Genomic DNA, 25,009 nt, shown 5'->3' with positions numbered 1-25,009 from the left:
AACAGTATCAGATAAGATAGCGCACAGATGATTGCTTCAATTGGCTATTTAAACCGGCAATTAATTTATAATAACAAGCTGGTTTTCAAGAAAATTGCTTACAACGAGCTCGATAAGATACGGCAGAAATTTTTAACCTTTAAGTAGTCAAGTTGGCTATAGGGGACACCCTATAGATACAGTTTTCTTAAATATTTTATATTTTAGCTTGACAACGAAGAGCTCATCAATTTATTATCTTTCCATTATTGAAATCTTAAAGTTTGCTATTTTTACATTTTTTAAATCTCATAAGAGTTAATTATATGTAAATTTAATTATATATTTATAGACTATTTACTTAAAAAATTGTTTAAAGCTCAGGTCCAATCTCCTAGCAAGTATTTCAATACATAAGAAGATTGTAATAAAAGATACGCATTAATATATTCTAATACTTTAATGATTTAAAAATAAGTTGCTCAATTATTTAATTAAAAAATTTGCATTTTTAATCTAGATACATCTAAAAGTTATACACGATCAATTAACAGGTTGTATTATATTCTATTTAGAAGTGTGCGTTGCGCACATACAGCATTACCGCAAAATGACATTATTTATATCCGCATATGGCTGATCTCTTATAACTTACAAATTGCTTTGGGGCTAAAGGCGAACGTCTGGTAGAAACATTTTGAAACTACAGCCTTAGCCAGTAAACGGGAACTATGATAGTTATAGCTCTCGGAATTCCGTGGACTGAGCACCGTAACGAATGCGTAATACTTTTATGGGGAGAACCCTTCCATGTCTCGAAAATACATTTAATTTGTAGCCCTTAGAGACGATTCCCTGAACTACAATTCTAACGGCGGCCGTTTGAGAAAACTTCGATTCGTTTTGCATATCTCGATCGCTACGGGATCATGAAACGCCGATCATTACGTGTATGTATCGTACATGTATAATTTTTCAGAAATTGCACTTTATGCAGAAGAATATATGGCTTGTTCTTTTTCGCTACACTGCTGCACTAATGCAATAGGGTAGAGTAAGACAAATATATTTTTTCTCATTCTAACTTGCGAAAAAGAACAGGCCTATCAATTTTTTTCGAGAAACTGAAGTAGACTGAGGTAGAATGCAAAGGAAACGAGTCATGTGCTGTTAACATATTTACTTAAATCAAAACTGCAATACGTATAAACAAAGTACCGGAACGATTAAAAAAGTATAAAGGTCAACTTTGTAAATCTGTTTCCCAAAACATAATTATTTGCAGCTGTACATACTTCAATCTCTGATTGATATGTGTCGCTCATAAGCAATCTGAAATTAAATTGGTAATTATCTTGTCCCGATTGTATCACATAATGTATACATATCTCTGTATTTATTAATGCATTTGTAAATTTATGCAATATATAGAGAAACTCCATGTACACGCCGGATCAATCTACTATAATATATATTTTTATCATGTCTCTCTATCTTATCTTGCCTTATTCCCATACGCGGGATTAACTACGCATAATGTGCGTTAAGTAAGTGGCGAAAACGATAAAAGCTCCGCGGTGCGGACTGAACGTTCATTTCATTTCCCAATATTCTATTTTCTCTCTCTTACGGCTCGAGAGACCGTATTTTACGCCTAACGCGTTTTCACGGAGGAAGAATTTTTTCCGCCACGTAGCCTCGCGAGCGATTACTCAGACAATGTCAAGCGATACAATCTTAATACACCTATTCGTATCGGTAGCTAATTATCGCGTTGCGTTCCCGAGAGACACGGCTCGCCGGGACCGACGGTCTCGTTATCGTTAGGATTTAATTGCTGCTGAATCGACGGTTCGTTTGCGCAATACCCGCGCCTTCGCTCATTCATTATCCGGCGCGCGCGATAACCGATGCGGTGCGGTGCGGTGCTACCACGAAGGCAGAATCACTTTCAGATCTTTCCGTGAGAAATCGTACGGATCTCCGATAAAATTATACCTCGTCATAAAACGTCCTTTAATTATTTTTGCCGATTATCACTTGCTTCTTATTATGGAACACCTATTTTCAGCTAAATTGCAGATTTGAAATTTGATTATGCACGTTTGTAAAAAGGTGAAATAAATCGTTTTGTATATATTTAAATGGTATTCGCATTAAAATTATTTAAAAAATACGAGGGTGATATTTCATGCTCGAAAGAACGACAAAGATATGGTTCATTAAAGATACTAAAAACAACCTAAAACAGACTAATTGAAATTACAAAAAAAAAACTTGAGTGACGTTAACCCTGTGTATATATTTTATGTATCGATTTGCCACACGATATGTTGAGGAAATAAGTACATAAACGCGTCTCTAACCATGTCTAATTTCTTGTGTTGCAGAGCAAGCCAATCACTTGAACCTATTCAACAATCGCCAGCAGCCGAAGAAGAAGCGCAAGAGTCGGACGGCGTTCACGAATCAGCAGATCTTTGAGCTGGAGAAAAGATTCCTGTATCAGAAGTACTTGAGTCCGGCCGACAGGGACGAGATCGCCGCTCAGCTGGGTCTGAGCAATGCTCAAGTGATCACGTGGTTCCAAAACAGGAGGGCGAAGCTCAAGAGGGACATGGAGGAGCTTAAGAAGGACGTGCAGACTGTGAATCCACTTTTGGTCGCCCAGCATCACAAGACTTTCCTAGAGAACGTGCAAGACCTGGGAATCTTAAAGAAACGACCATTGCCAAATTCTATGGACGAGAAATCGTAGAGGTCGACTCGAAATCGCCATTTCGACCTTCTGTGTGCAATCGAGGCTCGACGGGGGAATCGGACAACGGACAATTACTCGTGTAATCAAGTATCATCGACCGAGAGGAAAGATCGAACCATGATACATAATTTTATGTTATAATTCAGGCAAGCACGTACGGGAAACTGTTTCATGCGTCAACGAGGGTATTTTTTGTAGTCTTTACTTTATATGTGATTTGGTTTCTTAAGGCACTTTAATGTCCTTCCTTGAAGAAGTTGAGGAAAGTCTACGCGATATATTATATGTAACATCTTTTTAAATATCCTTAACGCTATCTGTCCAATAATCTATTATGATTCAACGTTTACTTCATTTTCCTCAAAACTGTAAAACTGTAAAACTATAAATGTTGTTTACATTGTTACTGCATTCAATTTTTCAGAAAATATTCTATACATTAGAAATAAAACAGTTACGATTCTATATATTGAAACATTTAACGGAGGGGGAGGAAATATCAGTTTGAAATTTTCAAAAGGAATTTTCGTTGTGCTTGTTAGAACTGGAAAAAATGTGGCGTTCTTATGTCGTAATTTACGGCTTTAAATGGAAAGCATATCATAGTCCGCTGCAATTTTACGCGCAGAGCGCGGTGTATTATATTGTATTTATTATAAAACGGAGAAAAAAAATTGAGGAACGGGAGCCGTGAGGAAGGTTGGCTAAAAAAAACCGTCGATAATAAATTATTAAATGAGTATTATTCCATAAATTATAAATAACCACGCGTTGTGGCGCCATTGTGTACATATACTGTATATAGGTATACATCGATTCCTCGATAATGTTACGTATAGGTATGATAGAGAGTTCGTTATACATAATTAGAGTTAAAAGAAACCATAAGCATAGATGGGACACTGCAATATACCTGATTATGAGTTTAATTAATGAATTTTAGGCGCGAGTAAAATGTATATCTGCATACGGCGATTCGTAAAGTGATAGTGAGGTGCGTGAGACTAAGAACTAGGAGCGCGTGTGTAAACCGACTTAGTACAGTGTATAGCGAAGCTAAATAAATGGAAACATTACCGAAACTGTTTCTGTACCAACTTTTTTTCTAACCTTCTTTCCATTCAATTCTTCTACAATATCCTGCACGTAAATAAAAAAAAAAACATCACATGTAAGTAAAATAAAATACAAAACTAATTTTATTTTTAAAAGTACATATTCATATTATTAAAATGTGATTTCTTCTCCATTGGATCGAAGAAGACGTAAGATAACAAAATTCGCACAAAGCGTGTAACGAGGAAAGATTTACATTTTACTACGCTTTGCGTAATACCGTACGTAAAAAAGGCTTGACGTGCGTCGGAGCATGCAAGCTGCAGAGACGCGGTGCATAGAGATGAAAAGGAATTATTCTCCAAAAATAGCGCGTAACGCGTTGCGGCTCTTCTGAGAATCTTTTTGAAGCCATTCGCGAGGTTTACTCAAGAGATGTAATTTATTAAGATGAAGTCATTTCGCGGGTCTTTTCCTCGTTGTATCCGCCGGTACAGAGTCTGGTACTCATCATAACCAAACGCTTTTGCTACCGATAGATTAGAACTTGGGACCTGCGAACCGCGAAGTATCGAAACTACACCTAGAGAACATATACATTTCTATCTTTTCATGTAAAATAAATTCGAGACCGCAAATTATTTTTACGATGTTAAAAACATATTTATTGCTTGCCTACACTTACAATTTAGTAGGTGAAATCAATTTCTCTTTAATTATAATTTGATAAATAATTGTTGTACATCACGAATTTTTAGAGATTAACGAAAGACTTATTAAAATAAAATAATCTACTTTAGATAGAAACCGCAGGAAAAAAGTAGTGGTTGAGTTCGACTTTTTCTATTCTTGCGATGTAAAGCGGCTCCTAAACAATCAACAATATTATACATATTCCTTTAAGCAATTCAAAATAAACTCAATATAGTTTCTAGATAATTAATATTATGCAATATTTAAATATTGTTTAATAACACTATTTCTATGGAAAACTACAAATATATATTTAAGTAATCCAGTCATTGTTAACCAAAGATTGATCGCATTTCCTTATGAAGGTTAGTTCTTTATACTATTTTTTTAACTACGAAGAAACTTTGGTAAATAAGAAAAACTTTACGATTAAAAATAAAACATTTGGTGAGTATACTTATGTCAAAGAAAGAACTCCAATGTAGCAGCAAGGTTAACATCGTAAGCTAGACACTTGCAAAAGCCGCCGGGCCTTTAGAAACGTTGAAAGAGAGCACTCAAGTACACCCGAGAGGTGGCATATAATCAGCATATACTTAACCCGCGTAACACACGTATTCACATCCGTTATAAACATTCTAGATTTGACTCGATTAATCTATTGCTGTGGCAGTAGCACGCGTTTTATATCAGAGATAATGACGACAAGTTAATGATAGACTCATTAACGAGGCCTCGCATCAAATGGTTTCGTTTAGCATCAGATATTCAAGTAACAGGAAGCAGGCTGGTAATGTCGAGCTATCTGCTCGTATATCATGCATTGCAAGTCTCATCGCTGATATGCGATTAGCCGCGCTCTATTTATGGCACTTATATATTTTATGTGAAAAATATTTCCAAGCTTCCCCACGTTTATACGTAAATTCCTATCTGCGAAAATTTCTCAAAATATCCAGCACTTTAAGAAATCGACTGTTTATTGCGCTCGTTACGATCGGCCTGATCGATACATGCGATCATCGTCAAAGCGAGGGCTTCGATAATTTCGTGATTCACTATTATAAGAAATTGGAATGCTTTAAGAACAAAAGTATTTAAAGTTACTACCCGGAAGGATGATTGAGCGCGTAAAACGTGAGAAATGTTTTATTTCGTAACAAATCATTTTACGACACCCAGATCGTAGCAAAGTAAGGCGACTTTCATATGAACTTGAACGAATGCGAGGACGTTCGTAGCCATCGCTGATATTGACGGGCCCATATATGAAGCAGTAAGCAAGGTAGCCCATACCGCCCTGTAATTCAGACGCCGCAACATCCAAATAAAGAATTCATAATGGCGATGATGACCACCGCCAATTTTCTCGATATATCCGATACACCAATAATTCCAGGTGATCTCCGATCGGAATGAGCGTGCGATATCATTCATTGTCTCTCTCTCTCTCCCTCCCGCCTCTCCCATATCTTTTGAAGCGCATTAAACGCGTATCTATGAAATCGCGCAGATAACGCGCGACATTAACGAATTATCGTTTAATCGCAATTTAACTGGACTCCGTGTACCCATATCTTTATAAGTTTTAATGTGTTTTTATTATCACGATCGCGACATGGATATACGCGACATAAGATCGTACACGGCACTTTTTACCTCCTGGTATTGGACGCAATTTTTTTTTTAATTTAAAGTTTAACATCGTGAGATCCCCTCTTTTCTACCTTCTTAATTATTCTCGATATATTGCTCCGTAATTAAATGGCATTGCGAAACGGTGCTCGTTAATGCGGATCCCGGGGACCGAGTTTATTCAACGTGCAGATTAAACGCGAAACGAATGTTATTACACATCATATTATCGAAATATTAATTTCGTGGTAATTATCGGCGGCGGGCAAACTGTCCTCGTTTATTTGGCGCACTCCTGAACGAAGTCTCCAATTGGCCCGATTAAAAACTTGTCTCTTCATTTCGTTTAATTGAATTTCGTGAGTTTTCTCCCCGGCGATTCCGCTATAATACTGAGAAACGACAAGTAGCAATTATTCGAAAACACTAATTCGCAGCTTAAAATTTACCGAGTAGCTCGTGTAGACATTTATTTAATCTTTTCATACGTCGCTGTTATGTATGTCGCAAAAGTAAAAAAAAAAGGGGGGGGAAGGACGATAAATCATCGCGTGTAAAAATCGTTGGCATCCAGATTCCAGTCGCCATCAGACATCATTCTGGAGCGATCCTTCTAGTTTACGGCTAACGACTTGCTCAGGTATCCAAAGTGACAAGAACGACAGCCCATTGATGATAAATGAGATCGTCGGCTATTAGATGAATTTTCTACGGTAAAGCACACCTGCATTCTAAATATAATATGAACTCCCCGCAAGTCAAGATACATAAAACTTGGAATGACCTCCTCGGGCACAGTCTAACCCGCGTCTCTCACGCCACGTTAATTTGTCCCTTACGCGAGAAAAACGCTTACATGCGATCGTCGCACGTGTCGGCGACCCGTGCTACCGATCGCCAGGCAAGACCGCGCGTGCGGGAACATTATCCGGCGTTGTTTTGCATAACAAACTCCGCCGGAAGATACCTCGGCGGAGAGCTCATTTTCCCGGCATTGACACGCCCACGTAATTCGGACTCATTTACTCGTTGACTCGCTTAACCCGCCAGCCAGTCATGCGTCAGTCAAGCCGGCCGACCGGCCGGCCGGCGCGGCGCGGGGAGAGCGCCGCAGATCCATAATTTCGATTCGAACCGTTTCAGCACGCGAGAAACGAGTCTCTCCCCCCCCCCCCCGCGCTCCCCGCGCGGATGTAATTAGACGTGGATCTAGGCTCCGGCCCATCAGCGGGCCTCGTTAATGCGATATCTCCCCTCTCGCCGCGGCGGCGACGGCGAGCCGCCGATCCTAGCACGCCGATATCCTCTCGCCCGCCCGCGCTCCTATTTTTCGCTCGCTGTTCCCTCCCTCTCTCTCTCTCTCTTTTTCTCTCGATTCCCTCATAGACTGACTTCTTTCACGTGGCTGATTTCTACCTGCGCGGTCTTTCATCTCGTCTTCGCCAACGAGGTCCATTTACACGGCGGGAGGACTTCTTTCGGGTGGACTAGCTGCGCGCTACGGCTCCAACTAACGAGAGCCCCGACGATGGAAGATTAATATGTGGGAGTGTTTAGGCGAGAGTTGGGTGGGGGATCAAGACGATATATTATTCGCGCGGTTAGAATTCTGCAAAACGTTGCCTCGGTTAGGTAACCGACGATGAGTGAATATAACGGATTTTTATGATTTATGATTTCGACAGTAATGAGTGTAACGCGCGGGATAATCTATACCCTACAAATATGTATTATATGTTTGGATAATAGAGCGCAGGAACGCGGTTCGCCCAAGATTCCGGAGGAAAGAAGTGATTCTGGAGAAAAGAAGTATTTTTGTAACCTATAGCTTACGTATAATTTCTCAAGTTACAGCGTTCGCACGTTCATAAGAGAGAGCTTCGCCTCATTCTGTTTATCAAGTGTGTCATGTTTTTTCGCAAAAAAAAATAAATAAAAAAATCAAATCTATCGTGGCGCACCTCGCCACACGTGTAATTAATAAGTCGCGCGAGAGCAGACAGACCGAGAAGTCTGGGAATCTGGGAAACTGAAACGCTAAGTGATTAACCCCTTCACACTTGCGTTTTATCGGGTAAAAGACGGGTCTGGGAAAGCCGGCGGCTCGCGAGAGAAACCGCGCGTTCCACGAAGATGGAAGTAAATGGAAGCGCATAAGCGTGCGAGCCGTTCCGTTCGTCGTCGGCATCGTTGGCGCGAATGGGACAGCTGATGGGCCGGTGTCCCCGAGGGCGATCGGCCGAGACCAATCAGCGTTCGTTCGTCCGTCCGCACCCTAATGACACCTGCAGGCTAAAAAGCCATGATATTCAACAGCCGGACGCTAACGAACACTGCCGCGTTATACGTGCGTTGCCGCGGCGGAACCGTGGCGCGGTGGAAAAGCACAAGGACGGGGACGCGGTATACAAAGTGCAACGCTTACTTTGAAGTTTTTTTCCTTTTTTTTTCCCCCCTGACGGAGTTTGAATTACTCGAAACTTTGGTTTCCTCCGGCGCTGGTTATTTTATATGCTACCCGCGTCGCGTTTCTGCCCTAAATTTTTGCAATAATTAACGAGAACGAAACTCGAAGTGAAAGAGGATTGATTTAATATATGATATTAAAGATTTTAAAACGCGCGTGACGCGAGAAAACTGCCACCGTGGGATGTCGTGGCGAAACGCCATGACGATGGCGCACCGCCTGCCCGCTAACAAGAGGATGGTGCACCAGCGTTCACGGGGAGAAGCGGTAATCTAATAACACAGCCGATTCCCCGCAAAAAGGCCCTCCGTGTGCGTTAATTCCACCTTGTTTCGCGGATCACTCGTGGTGGACGGCGTTTGCTCGCGAGGTGCTATGCGTGCGTATAGAATGATCACGAATTACGATGACGTCAGGTTGACGGAACGGAACGGGTATCGGATAGGTTAATGGTGAGGAGGCCCCGGGACCGAGAGGTAGGGTCTGCCAGCGGCTCGGCTCCTGATTACAGACCACCGGATACTCTACACTCTCGCTCTCACTTCGGTTATTGTACCGAGCGGTGCCGGGACACCACTATAGATCACCGGCCGTCCGGCAGTTTGTCCGATCGGCGGCGGCGGCGGCGGCGACGGCGGTCGAGAAAGGAGGTGTTGTAACTCGTAAGCGTGAAGGTGGTCCCCGGCATTCCAGTTTCACGAGAAATTTATCGGTGGCGTTCTCCGCGCGCCCCCCCCCCCGCTAATGCGATGCCGCGTTTCAGGATGCTCCGTCGTGTTCCCGAGGCTCGTGTACATCATCGGATCACTCGAATCGGGTTCGATCCGGTGGCTCGGTGAGTCGCCACGAGTCCTTCACGACTGCTCTAGGATTCCTAAGATTCCTCGAAGGATGCACACATCACGCGTTCGAATCTATCAATTCAGTCTGGGGTCTCCTGCGGGAGACTTCTGATTCCTTGAATTTTGCAATTTGTCAAAACAAAACGTTCTCAGGTCCATTTGAATCTCGCGATTTCTAAAAAATCTGGCAATTTAGATTTTTATGCTATCGATTTTAAGATCCCTTTGTGTAAGTAAATTTATAGGAAGGAATTTTCGAATCCCCCGAATGTTTCATTATTTGCGCGAGGAGATGAATGGTTAAATTATAGTGTCACTCACGATCCTTCACTCGAAAATACATTGTTCAAATAATTTTATATGAGTCCCTTCGGGCCATTGTCGATACACACAGGCGCTCGTGCGTCAGAATGCGTAATATTTTGAATACGATCGTTATGCAGTCTGCCCTCCAGTTAAGGGAGATTTAGATTTAGGCATAGGCCGGGCCGAGGTAACGTCCGCGCTAGATGCGCTGCGTGGCGTGTGTATGTCGGCTCAGGCAGATTAGAGGCTGCGAGATAATTAAGTAGCGCCTTCGAATAACACCCAGCCATACACAACACGCCGATGCCCGATATTCGTGCCACGGATTTCCTTTTGAGAAATTTGGCTCCATTTTGGCAAATCTACTCGATAGTGACATCTTCTTCGCCGAAGAAGAATAAAAAAAGAGCAAAAAGTGACCGGATGCTTTCGCGAGACACGATCGTGTTCCATGTTTAATTTTTCAGTAGTCGTTATATTACAACGTGCAGATCGAGCGGATAAAATTAATCAATTAACATTTTTTCCAGGAATAATGTCATAATTTTTTTTCGCTCTTAGTCCGAGCATAACGCTATATTACTATTAAGTATTTCCAAATATAATATATGTATCTCACAACCACAGATTCTTTTATGAGTATCAAATCGATTTCTCTACACTTAAAGTTTGATAAATGAGCATAATTTGCATTCTCTTTAACTTCTTATACATTATATTCTACATATTTCAATATATAAAAAGTATTAATAGCTTGAAAATATAGTAATAAAAAATGTTTATTTTAAATTGTGTAATAAAAAATTTTATTATATTTTTATAAATATTATCCATTTATAAATATTCTATTTTAGTTTTTCAAAGTTTTTTTCAATTGTGTCATTTTTAAATCAAAATTTGTTAAACAAGAATAATTGATAATCTATATTAGACATGGAATATCCCGCATAATTTTCTTTCGTAATTTTCCGACCGTGCTCCTCAAAAATTAAGACAGACTTAACTAAAATAAATTACTTGACAAATTAGCAATCCTCAGTTTTATTATGCTGCCGATACCCAGAAGATGCATCCGTGCGGCGCTCACGGCAGAGACAAAAGGCGTCCATCGTTTCTCGAAGGATTCCACGGATCCCGAGAAAAGGACCACAGCACGGAGCTTCGGATTATTAGTGAGCGGGTAGTCGTAGAAGGTGTGATTCTGACGTGTCGGACGCCTCTTCTCCGCAGGTGAGAGATCACGAGACGAGAGAAGGAAGAGAGAGGGCCGAGCCGCGCGGAAGCGAGACGGCAGATCGAGCGAGACGACGATATCGGCTGGCGAATGAGCGGGAACGAGACGACTCGGGACCCGCTCGGAGGGGGATAGCAGGGGGTAAAGGACCGTCCCGAGGTGGGAGAAGATCAAACGAGCCGACGAGCCACGGGGTGGTCCCTACCCGCGCTCCTTCGCGTTTCTTCCTTCTCCTCAGCCGCTGCCTACCAAGAGTGCCTCGCTCTCTTGGTTTCTCTCTTTTTCTCCCTCCTCGGCGTCGCCGCTCTCGCTTCGCAGCCGCCGTCCTTCTCGCGCTTATATTATTCATATTTCCACGCTCATATTCTTCGACTCTATGTGGTTCGACGATCTACGTTCTCGCCGATCTTCCCCGTGTGCCTGTTACCATACGGCGGCGGACCCGCAACAGGCCGCGATGCCTCGCGAAATTGTTCGACGGTGTGTTGCATTGCCGACCGACTCGCCGACTTTCGGAATGGGCTACGGGGATCCTGGCAGGATTCCTTTTGCCGCGCACTCTTGTAATCTTCCGATCGGTGGAAAAAATTTTGGATTTTATATTTTAATATATTTAAATGCGTCAACTGTAAAACTGTTGGATGTTCATACTTATGCTTCGTCTTGATTCTTAAATTTTCAAACATTACAGCCCTCCATCTTATTATCATTCAAATCGGAGCATAAAACTGCATAAAAACTGCGATGAAATTTCGGTAATAGGTATCTGCGTTTTAAATTATGCTAATTCTCGCACTTCGGATTTAAATGCCCCCGCGAAAATTACCTACATAGTTTAATCAGCAAAAAAGCGACAAAAGATTGCGTTCGACCTGAAAATTCAGAAGCTCGATTGAATACAGCACGCGTGCTGTAAGGTCCGGAGCGGCCCGAACGCGTGAACGTGCGCGTTCGATCGTCGCGCGATCGTCGCATTAATAAATTCGCAGCAAATCACTCGGCGAGGCGCAGAGCGGCGGGCGCGGGCAGGGAGGGCGACGATTTTAGTTGCAAATCGCAAAGCGCCGCGAGACCCGACAAAGGCCCCATCAAAAGGACCGCTTTCCTCCCTCTCCGTACCTCCGTTCCACGTCCTTTTTCCACCTCCTTCCCACCGCGCTTCTCTTTCTCTCCGCGCGCCCACTCTCTTCTCGTTTCCTTCCTCGCTTCATGTTCCTCTCCTTCGCGTTCGTCGCTCGCTCTTTCTTCCGTCCCGCTTCGCCATCGGGTTCTTAGTACACACACACGCACACAATCTCTATCTTTCTTTCTTTCTCTCTCTTCCTGAGTATCTCTTATTTCTCCACACCTTCGCCATTATCATACAAACATTAATGACGAGCCGGAAAAGTACTGCGGTCAGGAGACCGCAATATTATTCTCGCTAATCGTACGCCGACTCTGCGTCTTTGGTTCTGCGCGATAAAAGATAGAAGAGATGTTCATTGTACGTGCATACCGAGACAGGTTGTCTAGGCGCGCTAAATAGCGGAGGAAGCAGTAAGAAAGACGTTTTACTTACATTGCGTAAAATAATTTTTTAAGAACGAAGCGCCGTATTGTCCTTAATTCCCAAAGTACTCGATGAAGCAGAAATGCAGAAATGTAGAAGACAGCAAGAATATATATAGTCTTAAATTTCTAACGCAATATATGTATTTAGCGCGATAAACAAAAAAAATCTCGGTAAAAAAGATAAATAAGAAAATAAAAAGGTAAATAACGGTTTATTATATATTATACAAGTTTACATATCGCAAAAAAAAAAACAAGACATAAAGGCGACTTTAAAAGTAATCTGATTGTATATATAACGAACTATAAGTATTCCTGTATTTATTGCGATGCTTAAAATGACAAAGGAATACGTTAACGTCTTGTAATAGCGGTTAACGCATTGGACGTGTTTCATGCAAATGAGAACGTCAATTAAACGTGTCGGTCTGCCGTCTTAATACATCACCGCATCCTTCGTATTAAGATGATTTCTCCATCCGGGAGCATATTTCGCAGAGAAATGTTCCCATCAGCGTCAAAAGGTGTTGTGTCTGGCACTAATATTGACCACTTCACGAAACGTTTCCAGACAATGCCATTCGCCATCTGGACCGCCATCACGAACGATCGCGCGTCAAATTGGTGGACGGTGGTGGCGAAAGTACGAGGATTCTTAAAATGTGGCACGTCTAGCGTGGATCTCAATAAAACCAACAAAAATGCCTTGCTTACGTCCACGAGAATTAGCATAGTTTAACACAGCAACATATTCAAATGAGTCACACCTTAACATCAAAATCCTCGATGATATCCGATTTTAAAAAGCATTTGAGAAGAGGTTCTCTAACACAAATGTAGAAGTATTTTGCCTGATATAATTGCATCCTATTTTGCAGTAACGATTTGATTCTATTGCAATTTGAAAACGCAGACGTTTTTTTTTAAACAATTGTCAACCGATTCGCGCATGGTGCGCGTAGGTGGTACCGGACATGTGCAAAACGAAGAACGTGAATTCGGCGCATCCGATGCGTAAATACGCTCGCGCGCGAAGTCGAAGCGGTGGGTGGGACAGGCGGCGTTTTCTGCGCTCTTCACGGCCGATCAGAAGACGCTGGCACGATCGAGAGCCCCATTGTCTCATGGCCCGATAGATATATGAGCTGCAATCCCCTCGCCTCTCTCAATTCGAGGCTCTCACCCTCCCGCGCGCTCTGTCTCACCTATCGTATCCCGGGTCAGATTCACTCCGCCGCGCTCGTGGTCCCGTGGTCCCAAGGAAGGACCACCCACCCAACCTATACTTAGCGAGGTGTCGGCAAATTGAGCTATAGATGCCGAGGGTAATGCAACGAGGAGGAAGCGGGGGAAACTGCAGGGGTGGCATCGTCAATACGATTCAGGCTATTAGGGACCTCGAGGGCGAGAACGCCTGTGCTTGCTTGGCCACCACTAATTTCTTACGCCACCTGGTCCATTCTTCTACCGCAAATCTCGCTATCTCTCTCTCTCTCTCTTTTCCCTTACCTATCTGTTTTGCCCCTTTCTGTTGGTTCTACCCACGAGAATGGGAAAAGGGAGGATTCGAGGCGTACTTGCAGTCGTCGTCGGATGGGCAACGGACGCACCGTTTGGGTGGTCTCGTGCCGTATGAGATAAGAAGTATAATTGAGTTGACGCTGTGCTACGATTACCAACACCTCGAATCTCTGTCAATAGACAAACTTTTGCAGAGCGATTGAAAGTAATGAAAGCAGAGTATCATAACGACGGAGGATATTCCGACGGCGACGCACGCGTGGCAACAATAACTAATTCACAAAATGCAGTAAAATACAACGAGAGATAAAAATCTCTGCTTACAAAGAGAGTTCAACGAAACGATTAACTAGCTTTCTGTTTTACAAGCGTTAACTATAATTTTATTTTTATAACGTCATAAAAAATATATCCCTCTTTTTAACCACGACAGATACTCGGATATATACACCGTAGGCATTCTATCCGCGGACACGCCAGTGAAATCGCCGGGGTTTTCCACGTAGATGCACTTCTCGTTAAGCATGCGGCGTGCACGCTACTCGGGTGCAAAGCAGGTTACCACAGCGCGGAGGGTCAAATAGCCGCGAACTTCGTCACGAGAGAAGATCGTTCGTGACAGCTCGGCTCGGGTATTTGAAACGACGATGAAACCCGGGCTTTGCCACTCTCGTTGGTCTGTACGTTGGCCGAGGTTGCGTTTTAGCACGCGAGCTTTTGCAACTTTACGACCGACACTATGCACACCCTACCTCCTTCTCGCAAGTCTCCCCCTTCCCCTCCTTCCCTCTCCCGCTGCCCACCTCACACAATCTCTCTCTCTCCCCCTCTCTCTCTCATTCTCGCGTGGATACGAAAACATGTGGGTGTTTGTAGGCATCGGGCCGCTATGGTGCGCCGTACCAAGCACCGTGTCGTAGATAGGCACGTGCATGGTTGGAGCAACAATAAACGCAAAGTGCCGTGATTCATTCTCGAAATTGATTTTTGATCCTTTCGTTAGTAAAGCATGTCCGGAAGCGCAGGATTGTGATCTTCAATTTGTGACATTGATTTCAAGAAATTGAGCACGCAATCGCCGGCGATTCTTCTACCTTTCATTGTCCATTGTTTGAAAACGACGTCTGAGGCACGTTCAAAGCAAATTTTCTATAGGGGTAAAAATTTCTCGTAGGAAACTCGTGCTCTTTGCTACACCTAAATATTTCAACCTCAAATTTTTATATAAGCTTTACATTATAATTTATATGAAATATTTTAATGGAATAAATCCAAAGATAGAATAAATCAAGTGGATTACGCGTTGATATCGCGTTGGTATGAGTATATGAACGACGAATATTTTATCGGCGCGTATGATCGATTCGTACAACATAAAAACTTGGACAAGATAATTAGTCGTTTAGTCACGGTTAACGATTCGTATCAAAACGCGTATGATGCCGGCCTTCGATCCTTTCGATGCCTTCGCATTACCATCATATTAATAGGCATTTACGTGTCTAATAAGCGTTAACAAGTTGCTCAGATCATGAGCGATAAGCTAGGTTCATTACAAGCAAGTAATAATATTCTTAGTTATTACAATCTTTATTACTTAAACCGATGCTTAACTAAAAATTATCATACGAATTAACAACTATACACAGTTAAAAGATTTGACGCAAGGACGATTATTTGGTTTTAATCGAAAAAGCGTAAAAATCTTATATAAAGTAACAATTCCTAAATAAAGAAATAATTATTTAAATAAAGCTAATCGAGTTTAAACGATCAGAATTTTTCAATTTCAACAAATAGTCGCAAAATAGCTTCTTCCATCATTAAGTTTTTCACTTTTGTGGAGCAAATGAAAAATATTTTCTTACACTTCGAGTCCCAGCATATCACACGTCGAACTCATCGCTAGATGAGATAGACGAATCGATGTCGCTTACCGCGAGTCCCATCCGCTTCCGTGCACAGCCGTCAGTGTCGGTCCAATCGTTAATTAATTTAAGCGCTTAATCCCCCGTCCCCAACCACCGTGCCTTTTCTACGGCGCGTTCCGCGCGTCTACGATCATAATTCTCGATTTTAATCGATCTCCGAGCGCGCGAGGGCGCAATAATATTTTCGGTGCTGCAGCCGCGCCGTGCCGCGCCACGCGGTGCGTGCGGCCCTGTGTGACTCGTGTAATTGGCTCCCAACTGGACTTCAAAGGGCGCCGCTCTCCTTCATCCGCGCCGCCACAGGCGCGAGAGAGCCGGCGGCTCGCTCGCCGGCCGACGGCTGGGAGCGAGAGGGAACTATATGAAAATTATACGCGCCATGCGCGTCGCTCGGGCGCGAGCGAGAGGGTCGTCGAGGGTGGATAAACCTGAACGGCGCGAGGGAGAAGGACGAGGCGAGTCTTGTATGGATCTGCAAGAGGGAAAGGGATAACAGGTGAGGGGGGAATTGGAGAACGAGGGAAAGAGAGAGAGAGGAAGACTGAGTGATAGAAGGTGTGGCAAGGAAAGGAAGGGAAGCGTGCGACAAGGACGACCGGTGGGCATTGCGTTGAGGAGTGCGAGCAGGACGGGGTTAAAACGTGTCACGGGGGTATGACGAGGACGAAACGAGCGAGGGAACGAACAAGACGGACGAAATCGCTCACTGGTGTTTCGACATGGGCCAGATAATGTTCGATACGGGGAGACCCCTGTCTCGTTTGGTTAATCGCTCGATGTATGTATGTACGTGCGCGTTTTTTCGTCGCTTCGATACCCGTCGCCGCGGGACGTCTGCGGGATGACGTTTGTGCTGCAGAGAAGTAACGGTGTTTGTACTTTGTTAATTGTAGAAAATTGCCGGTATCACCGAAACGTAAAAATTAATATTAATTACTTTCCTTATCGGTCGGCCACATCGCGAGAATAATCGGAATTCCGTAGATAACCGGCGCGAGTTAGGGTAACCATTCTTTCGCTCCGATGTCTCAAGCCTGAAATGCCTAGAATATTTACAACAGTCCGACAAGAATCATTCAAGACAGATGATTCATTACTGAAAGAAAAGTATGAGAAAAATGTGAGAATTATTTCTAATTATTAGAGACACATATTTTGTACCGACAATAACGTTGATATGAAATCGTATACTTGGGACTGAATATTTTTTTATACATTCCACAAATGTGCTCTAAATTTTGCGTGATGCTATTTACGATTTTATAACGCAGTTCACTTTGATCGTCGTATATCGGTTTCAATCTCGCGCACTTCCGTCCTTTGCGAACGCAAAAATTTGCGACTCTCACGGCCGGCGTCTTCGGCAGTCGGTAACGAGGGAGCCTTTTAGATTCTACGGCGAATCGAGACGCGATCCAAAGAGAGCCTAACACCCGAGGACACGGGTCGTTTAGGCGGCTTCTTTCTTCGATCATTAGTCCGGCCCGCGGTCGACTGAGGGTCGTAAGTCCGCGAGGGGCCTCCTCTTCTTCCACATTAACTCCGCTCACCCCCGCGCACGGTTCCGCCGTCGTTCGTTTTTTGTCCCTGTTCTCTTTTCGCGTCTATCTTATCTAAACAAAATTACTTATAAAAAAAAAATTTTTTTAAGGCACCGATGTGCTCCTCGAAAAAAACTATTGTAAATCAAAAAGTCCAAGTAGCAATATCTTTCATTTTTTAAAATAAAATCTAAATGATACTTATGTTTGTAATTCTTTCAAATGTTTTCTTTTTTCAAGTGATAATAGTTTAATTTTTCCTTCAAAAAATAATATAAAATTGCGTTATGTAACTCAACTCAAGTGATGTATTTAAAAAGAAATGTATAAAATCTTTAAATTACAGCAATTAAAAAGAAACTACATCTATTTCTTCGAAATTATTGTACAACTGCTGTATTTTTAAGAAATAAAATTTAAGTGATATATATTTTAGTTTGTTATCAAGAATTTGTTGTTTTTTTAAATTTAAATTAATTATTATGTAATATACATTTTTTAAATAAAAACTTTGTAGATATCAATGTCAACTAAATTTTATATTAATTTTTTTCAGAGAATGCTGATAAAGATACTGGTTTTACTATTGACATGGACTTTACCCCCAAAATATGGAATTTTGTCAAGCCTGTGTTAGTGACGCCTCAGCTGAAAACGATAGCAGCTATAGATTTATAAATAATGCATCGCCAAAATGTCCAGCACAAGTGGCAACTCTTTTCTTTCTGCGATGAAATTTTTTGGCAACACGAAAAGGATACGAACTGTATATTTATACGAAATTTTCTACGGCTTGAAGTTTCGTCTTCTTATGATGAAATTAAGAAATTTTTTATCTTATACACGGTTGCAACTATTCATCTGAAATGTTTTCGATAATAAAAGAAAAAAACTACAATTTCCAGCACAAGTGGTAACTCTTTTCTCTCTGCAATGGAATTTTTTAGCCACACAAAAAGGATACAAAATTGTGCATTTTCAACATAAAATTTTTAACGGTTTGTCTCGTCTCTTTATAAAAAAAATTTTATACGCGGTTACGATTATTCGTCTGCAAGGTTTTCGGTAACTAAAGAAAAAAATGACATAAAAAAATACAGTTCTACGAGCCGGTAAACTTCGAATACTCATTTTCGTGCACCCTATTATAATTTATACATACCCTTCCGTCGAAAACTTTGACGAGACAACAATGGCACACGTTCTTTCTGATTATTGCAATATTTATGACGGTGCAATGAACCAAGAAGTTTCAAGAATTTCGTCGAAAATGAGCATTAACATTAAAAAAGATATCGTTGATGAAAGAAGACCAGTAATGCTTTGATCAAGACCTTTGAATAGAATTACCAGCATATGTAGTACATTTTGGTTTTTTATTATTAAAAAAAAAAAAAAAAAAAAAAAAAATTAATGTCTCTCTTTGAGCATTTATTATTTTACAATTTTTATAAAATATAGACACTCAGTGATCAGAGACAAAAAGATAATAAAATTAGATATAAATTTTGTAGATGTTTAGTTATCATTGAAATTAAAATAAAATATATAAAAAAAAAACTTTTTCAATAATTCTAAAATGTGTAAAAATTGTTTTTACAAAACAATTGATATAAATAACTGACATAAGGTTTTTTATCCTAGAAATTAAATTAAAAAATTAATGTTTTAATTTCGCTAGTTTCAACAGTAACTAAACATCTGTAGATTAATATTATAATATTTAATTTGTATTTTAATGAAGCTCAAATGAGCGTTTGTATATTTTATGAGAGCCTTTAAACAATGCGCGCTTGGGCATAAATTTTTATAATTTTCACTATGTTTATTTGCAAAAATTTCTTTAAATTATAGGTAGATAGAGATCTTTCATTTTATTTTTGATTGACAAATTTAAATGTAATTTCCTTAAACGTTTCTTTCATAAATTTGATTTTCAGAATTCGGATTTTGCTTTGCAATATCTCCCCTTAGAGGGGACAATAAATAAGTAAATAAAAACATTTTATTACATAATTCAAGCTATTGATTAAACCTGCTCAGAATTTGATTGATTTAGACGTTTGATTGATATCTGGAAATCTTGTGTGCTCGCAAGTCACCAGCTCGTGCACATGGTAGTATCTCTTGATTCTCTGATCACTCATTTTCTCGCTTCTCTCGACAGCTTTACGATATCTGATATTTTGATGAAAGCGTGTTTGGTAATTCGGCCTTTCTATGGAAAAAAGGATCGATAAGCGAGTTGCGGTTTGTTGTAGTTACAATGTCGTAGTTTGTCGATAATCTTTAATTATTGGATGAATTATTTAATTATTGGATGCCATAGAATCTAAATTTTCTGTGAAATTTTTTTAAATTCTAAATGCGACTTTTATATCTGTTGAAACGTTAATTTAATTCCGATGTAAATAATATATGTAGAATCTTTAGATGAAAGTCGGATGAATCTTAGCACAAAGAGGTCGACCCCTTTGGAATTTCTGTTAATGTTATTTCGACTATGCGATGACTGTGCTATTCTGTACTGAATTTCAAAAGAGCCATTATTTTCCTTCGACACGTAAACAGAATTGTTCACAGTTGAACCGTCACCGTTCTGTTCCATGGAAACAGTTGAGTACCGGACGCGTGTGCTCCGTAAGTACGTTTCCGTGAAACGCTGCATTTAGGCATCGCGAAACGTACCGTAGATATGCGTACAGAAACAGTAATCCATTAGCGAGCATGTTTAATGGCAAACTTTTTTGCAAACATGAACACCCTATTGTATTGCTTTTTATTCGCCATGTGTTTCGCAAATACATTTTTTCTGGCTGCTACAACAATTATAAATATATAAATATTCTTTGCACAAAAATTGCATGACATTACAAATTACGAATGTGCTCATTAGTCTCTTTTCCTTCTCTTATCGATCGATAGCCGGCGTTGTTTCTCTATTCATCTATTTCCAACAAACTCGTGTCTCTCCTCTCTTACGCTCCGTCACACCGTGCTTTCTCTCCTTCCTTTCTTCGTACCTTCGTCTCTTTCTCTCTTTGTAAGATGTATAAGGCAGCGGCAATACACACAGAAAATCTCAATCATCTCCGGCCGGTTTCTTTTGTACTTGGCGCTCTAAAGGCGGCCGCTGATTGGTCGAGGGGCGTTCAAAGAGCGCCGCCATGACTCGCAAAGCGGCCGGCTTTTGTTTGTGAAACAATGGTGCTCGGTGCTCGCCTCACTTAGCGTGCCAGCCAAATGACAACCTCTTCCGATACTTAATCTATTAGGGAAATTAGCGGGTCACGCGAATGCCTGGTCCCAAAGGCGCGAGAAGATCGAGCGATCCTGGAGATCAGTGTACCTCCCTTTCTCCTTGTCCCCCTCTCTCCTCCCATCCCCGAGTAGATCCTACGTAGATATACGGAGACCCTAATTAAACAATTAGCCGAGGAGTCTTACCAGTAATTTTCTCACTACCCAGCTCGATGACAGGATCGATCGTTTCGTAGTGCTGAACTTGGAAAACTCTCGCTTATCCGTCAACGATCTATCCTGTTGTCCGATCTTCTTAAATTCATCCCTACGAGATCGTTCCTCAATTTTTTAGACTTTTGCAAAGTTCACTACAGTTTTATTCAATAAAAAATAATGCAGAAATTAATATCAAATGACGCGATACAAGTTTTGTATGTAAAGAACAAAAGTCTTAAATTTAATTAAATATTTGAGATCTCAAATTCATTTCCATATTTTTTTCTAACCGTATTTCGAATCTATATCTACTTTAATACTAATATAACTAGAAAACATGTAATGCGTGATTAATCGCAATCAAATAATGATTAATCGCAATTAACATCATAAATACACAAGCGTAAAAATTTTGCAGTACTTTCTCTCACATGGTTTAACATGTTCAAACATAAAATAAAACTACTATCTTGGACAACAAAGAGTTATATTATGAAATGTTACAATTTGATAATATCAATCGATAAATTATTCAATATTTGAAATTTGAATTATTAATTTGTTGTGGCTCTTGCCTTTTTTCTTACACTTGCCTTTGGACGATTCTTCTGATAAGACATCCACGTTTTCGAGAAGAAAAAAAACGTCGTTTAAAATTACAGGCATGAGAAATGCGGTAGTTATCGTTAAGGAAAGATGAGCCTATCCGTCGGTGCATTTATACATCAGCTCAAGCGATTAATAATCATTTAATTGATCGGTCGTCTTCCATTAGTTCTTCAAACAGTTTTTCTCTTTGCGACATAAAGCTGTAAATATCTAACTACATAATAACTAAGTCAGATATCCGACTCGCAATAACTCGTGGTAGTGTAGCCTCGTGAATGCGGTACGTGGACGGGAGCGAGAAAATTATCTTCGATAATATAAGGTTGTGTTTACCTCATACAGTTTCTAGACAGCAAAGCTGCTTCGAATGTTAAATAAAATAATAGAAATAATAGCTTCCCCTCCGTATATGTACTGTCTACTTCATTAATCGATTTTATAATGATCAGGAGGGCTTACTCGAAAAAAAGTACGATAATAACAGAACAATTTTAACTTTAAACACAAAGCTGCAACCGTCAATATAAGTACTAATATAATTATTATTTGTAATTACATTTATTATTAATCTTGAGCCTATAATAACGTATGTTTATTAATTTATATCAATACGAGATAAAGTTTGATAAAAAAGCTGATAAAATTCGTGTTCTAAACACAGAAGAAAATCAAGGAGCAAGTAAAGATAAAACCATGTTTATTATAGTTATTTACCTGTTGTTGTTACCCGTAAAGAATCTCGATGTTAGCTTTTTCATATAACATCGGTTTAGAATAGTTTTCTTTCTTGATATTTCTATCTTTTTACCGTTTGGGGAACGTGTTGGTAACGGACAAGGTAACAGAACTTTAAGAGTTAATTAAATCAAAGACTGCCGACGCGGGCTCGTAATAAAAGTAAGAACACGATCCGAGGTATGCATTATAGAAGGATGCAGCAATAAAATAAAAAGCTTTCAGGAAGGAGGAGATAACCGTCCTGAGTGACCTGAAGGGTTTGTGCGGCCGCTTTTGGACCTATAATAAAATTCAGGCTTCCTATGATCGAACACGTCCGCATGCTGAAAACACGCGGATGCCATATGCAACTTGGATGTTACAGCATGATTTTTATTAACGCGAATGATATTCGAACGATTAAAATTTAATTTTCGTAATTTTTCAAACTGCAATACATGGACAATTTCTTTCATATCAACGTAATTTTTTTAAAGAATTGTAACACCATTATTTTTTAAAATTTTATTAATCGGTTACGCGTTTCAAATAACTTGATTTTTTGAAATCCATTTCCGCTATGAAAATGCTGTAAAATGTCAAAGTCAATGTTTCTGAAGGCTCGTCCGAATTCCTTATAGCTTTCAAAGTTAATCCACTTACAACTTAATTACGCAATTCAACGGATCGAAACAGATTGCTAGACGAAGGAGGAATTCTCTCTTTCAGTCGACATAATAGAATTTGTCGGTTAATGAAGAACTCTGTTAAGGTAGGCAGAAGATGAGGTAGAATCCAAACGCGGTGCGATCGGCAGGGCAAACAATCGACGTGATCGAATTTTTTCGAAAATCGGTTGACAGTGGCGGTCATGCAGCGGATTCAGCCGCGTCATCGGCGGCTCCTTTGGGCAGCTATCCTTTTTTTTTTGTCCCGAACCCTCTCTTTCCCCGGCGTCGATTTTTAAAGGGGCTCCCAAGATCGCTAATTGATTAATCATGATCCCCGGGAGTTACCGGGATCCCGCCACGCTCCGCGTCCGCCATACTCTTTATTTCTTCCTTGTCCTCTTCCTTTCGCGAATCGCTCACTTCAACCGACCAATCTCTTCTTTTTCCTGTTCGTAGTCCTTGAGGTGAGGTGAAAGGATTATCCGCGAAAAAGATACGACATTGACGATGACGACATTTCAACAAATCTCTTCAAGCTTGTTAACTCTTCGCGCGTAATATGCAATCTTACTCCTAAAAGTATAACAAATAAATGCGCTCTAACTCTGCGCGTGCGAAACTGGTTTTGCATGCTCTATTTTTTCATAGATTAAATATATATCTTAAATAAAATTCAATATAATTTTGTTTAATTTAATGGCATTTCTAGTTTCTAGTATCTTCTAAAATTCTAGTTGAATATTCATTCTATCTAGAATTTGTATTTGACACATTTTAATAATAATTATAATTAGGTATGTCACACGACGATCTATCTTAAAGAATGCAAAACAATTTGTTGTAAAATATACGTGTCATTATACGAAATGTTATTCCGTTACCCGCGATTTTTAATTCCCGTGCACGATGGCTTTCGAAAAAAGGTCCTTCGTGGTGGCCTAATTACGACTCAGAGAGATAATTATTCGATTATTCACACTCGCTTGGTTAAAAATAAGAAAAAGATATGGTTTCTAGGGAAAAAAACGGGGGATTTATGGGCTATTAAGATTCGTTCTACTGGTAAAGCTAAATGTGCAGGAGATTCAGTAGAAGGGAAACCACGACCATCGTCAGCCATCTGTGGTGAGATCCAAAACAACCACATCGGTATACTTGAGAACCCCCTTTCGCATCGGTTGATAGAGTAGAAATTGCATGAACATTAAACAAATATCAATATATGAGAATTCTCTTTTCTTATCTCCTGACGATAAAATAATCGCGACGAATATTTCGATTATCAAAAGAGATATGTTCTCATGTGAATTTCACATTTGATGTATATACATTAAGTATCTCTTGATAATAAAGTATCTTTACATAATTTTTATATTCATTAATTCATATTAATTTACATAATTTCATATTTATTAATAAATATAATCATTAATTTTCCTACGTAATAATCTATACTGACATTGATAAAATAGCTCTTCATATTTCAAATTACAAATTATAAACCAAACAATAAATAATAAATTATTTTATATTTACAATTTCAAAATAGTATATGTAGCATAGATAACTATATATATAAAATTATATTATATTTTTAAACAAAAAAGAGACATAATTGTCTATTAATATTCACGAAAGTAATAGAACATAATTATTATGTACAAAGATTTGGGATGAAATTGTAATATGTAGAGAACATGTTCAAGAAGTCAACATAAAGAAACAATTCACATATTTAGAACGTATTTATAATTAGGATGCTTATAAAACATCATTCTATCTTTATCGTTCATTATACATAAAACAAAAATAGAATGATGCAAACAACATGCTAATATTGTTATAAGTGTGTTTTGAATACAGGCCAATAAGTTCTTAACCGATTCTTAACCATTAATGCTCCAATGAATTGCTCTTACAATGATATCACAGATAGTTTTTTTCAGTTCTCTTGAAATGCAAGTATAATTTGCAATAAAGAATTGATTTACCGCTCAAAAGTTCAAACGACTACACTTGAGATTTCTTGCATC

General features: G+C 40.0%; 1 protein-coding gene and 1 long non-coding RNA gene across 2 annotated transcripts in view; one reads left to right on the top strand and one right to left on the bottom strand.

Annotated features, from left to right (window-relative positions):
- Nucleotides 1–3,822, top strand: part of LOC105838877 (muscle-specific homeobox protein tinman) — a 55,073-nt gene extending 51,251 nt beyond the window's left edge. Inside the window, exon 2 of the mRNA XM_012684780.3 lies at nt 2,370–3,822. Within this exon, the coding sequence (XP_012540234.1) occupies nt 2,370–2,737 (368 nt within the window). The 3' untranslated portion in view covers nt 2,738–3,822. The remainder of the gene's footprint in view (nt 1–2,369) is intronic.
- LOC118645112 overlaps nt 1–25,009 on the bottom strand; it is a 109,547-nt gene that overhangs the window by 67,899 nt on the left and 16,639 nt on the right. The window lies entirely within an intron of this gene.

This window comes from Monomorium pharaonis, chromosome 4 (genome assembly GCF_013373865.1).
Source record: "Monomorium pharaonis isolate MP-MQ-018 chromosome 4, ASM1337386v2, whole genome shotgun sequence".
Lineage (NCBI taxonomy): Eukaryota > Metazoa > Arthropoda > Insecta > Hymenoptera > Formicidae > Monomorium > Monomorium pharaonis.
The sequence above is the reverse complement of the archived record's forward strand: the minus strand, read 5'-3'. Positions and strand labels throughout refer to the sequence as shown.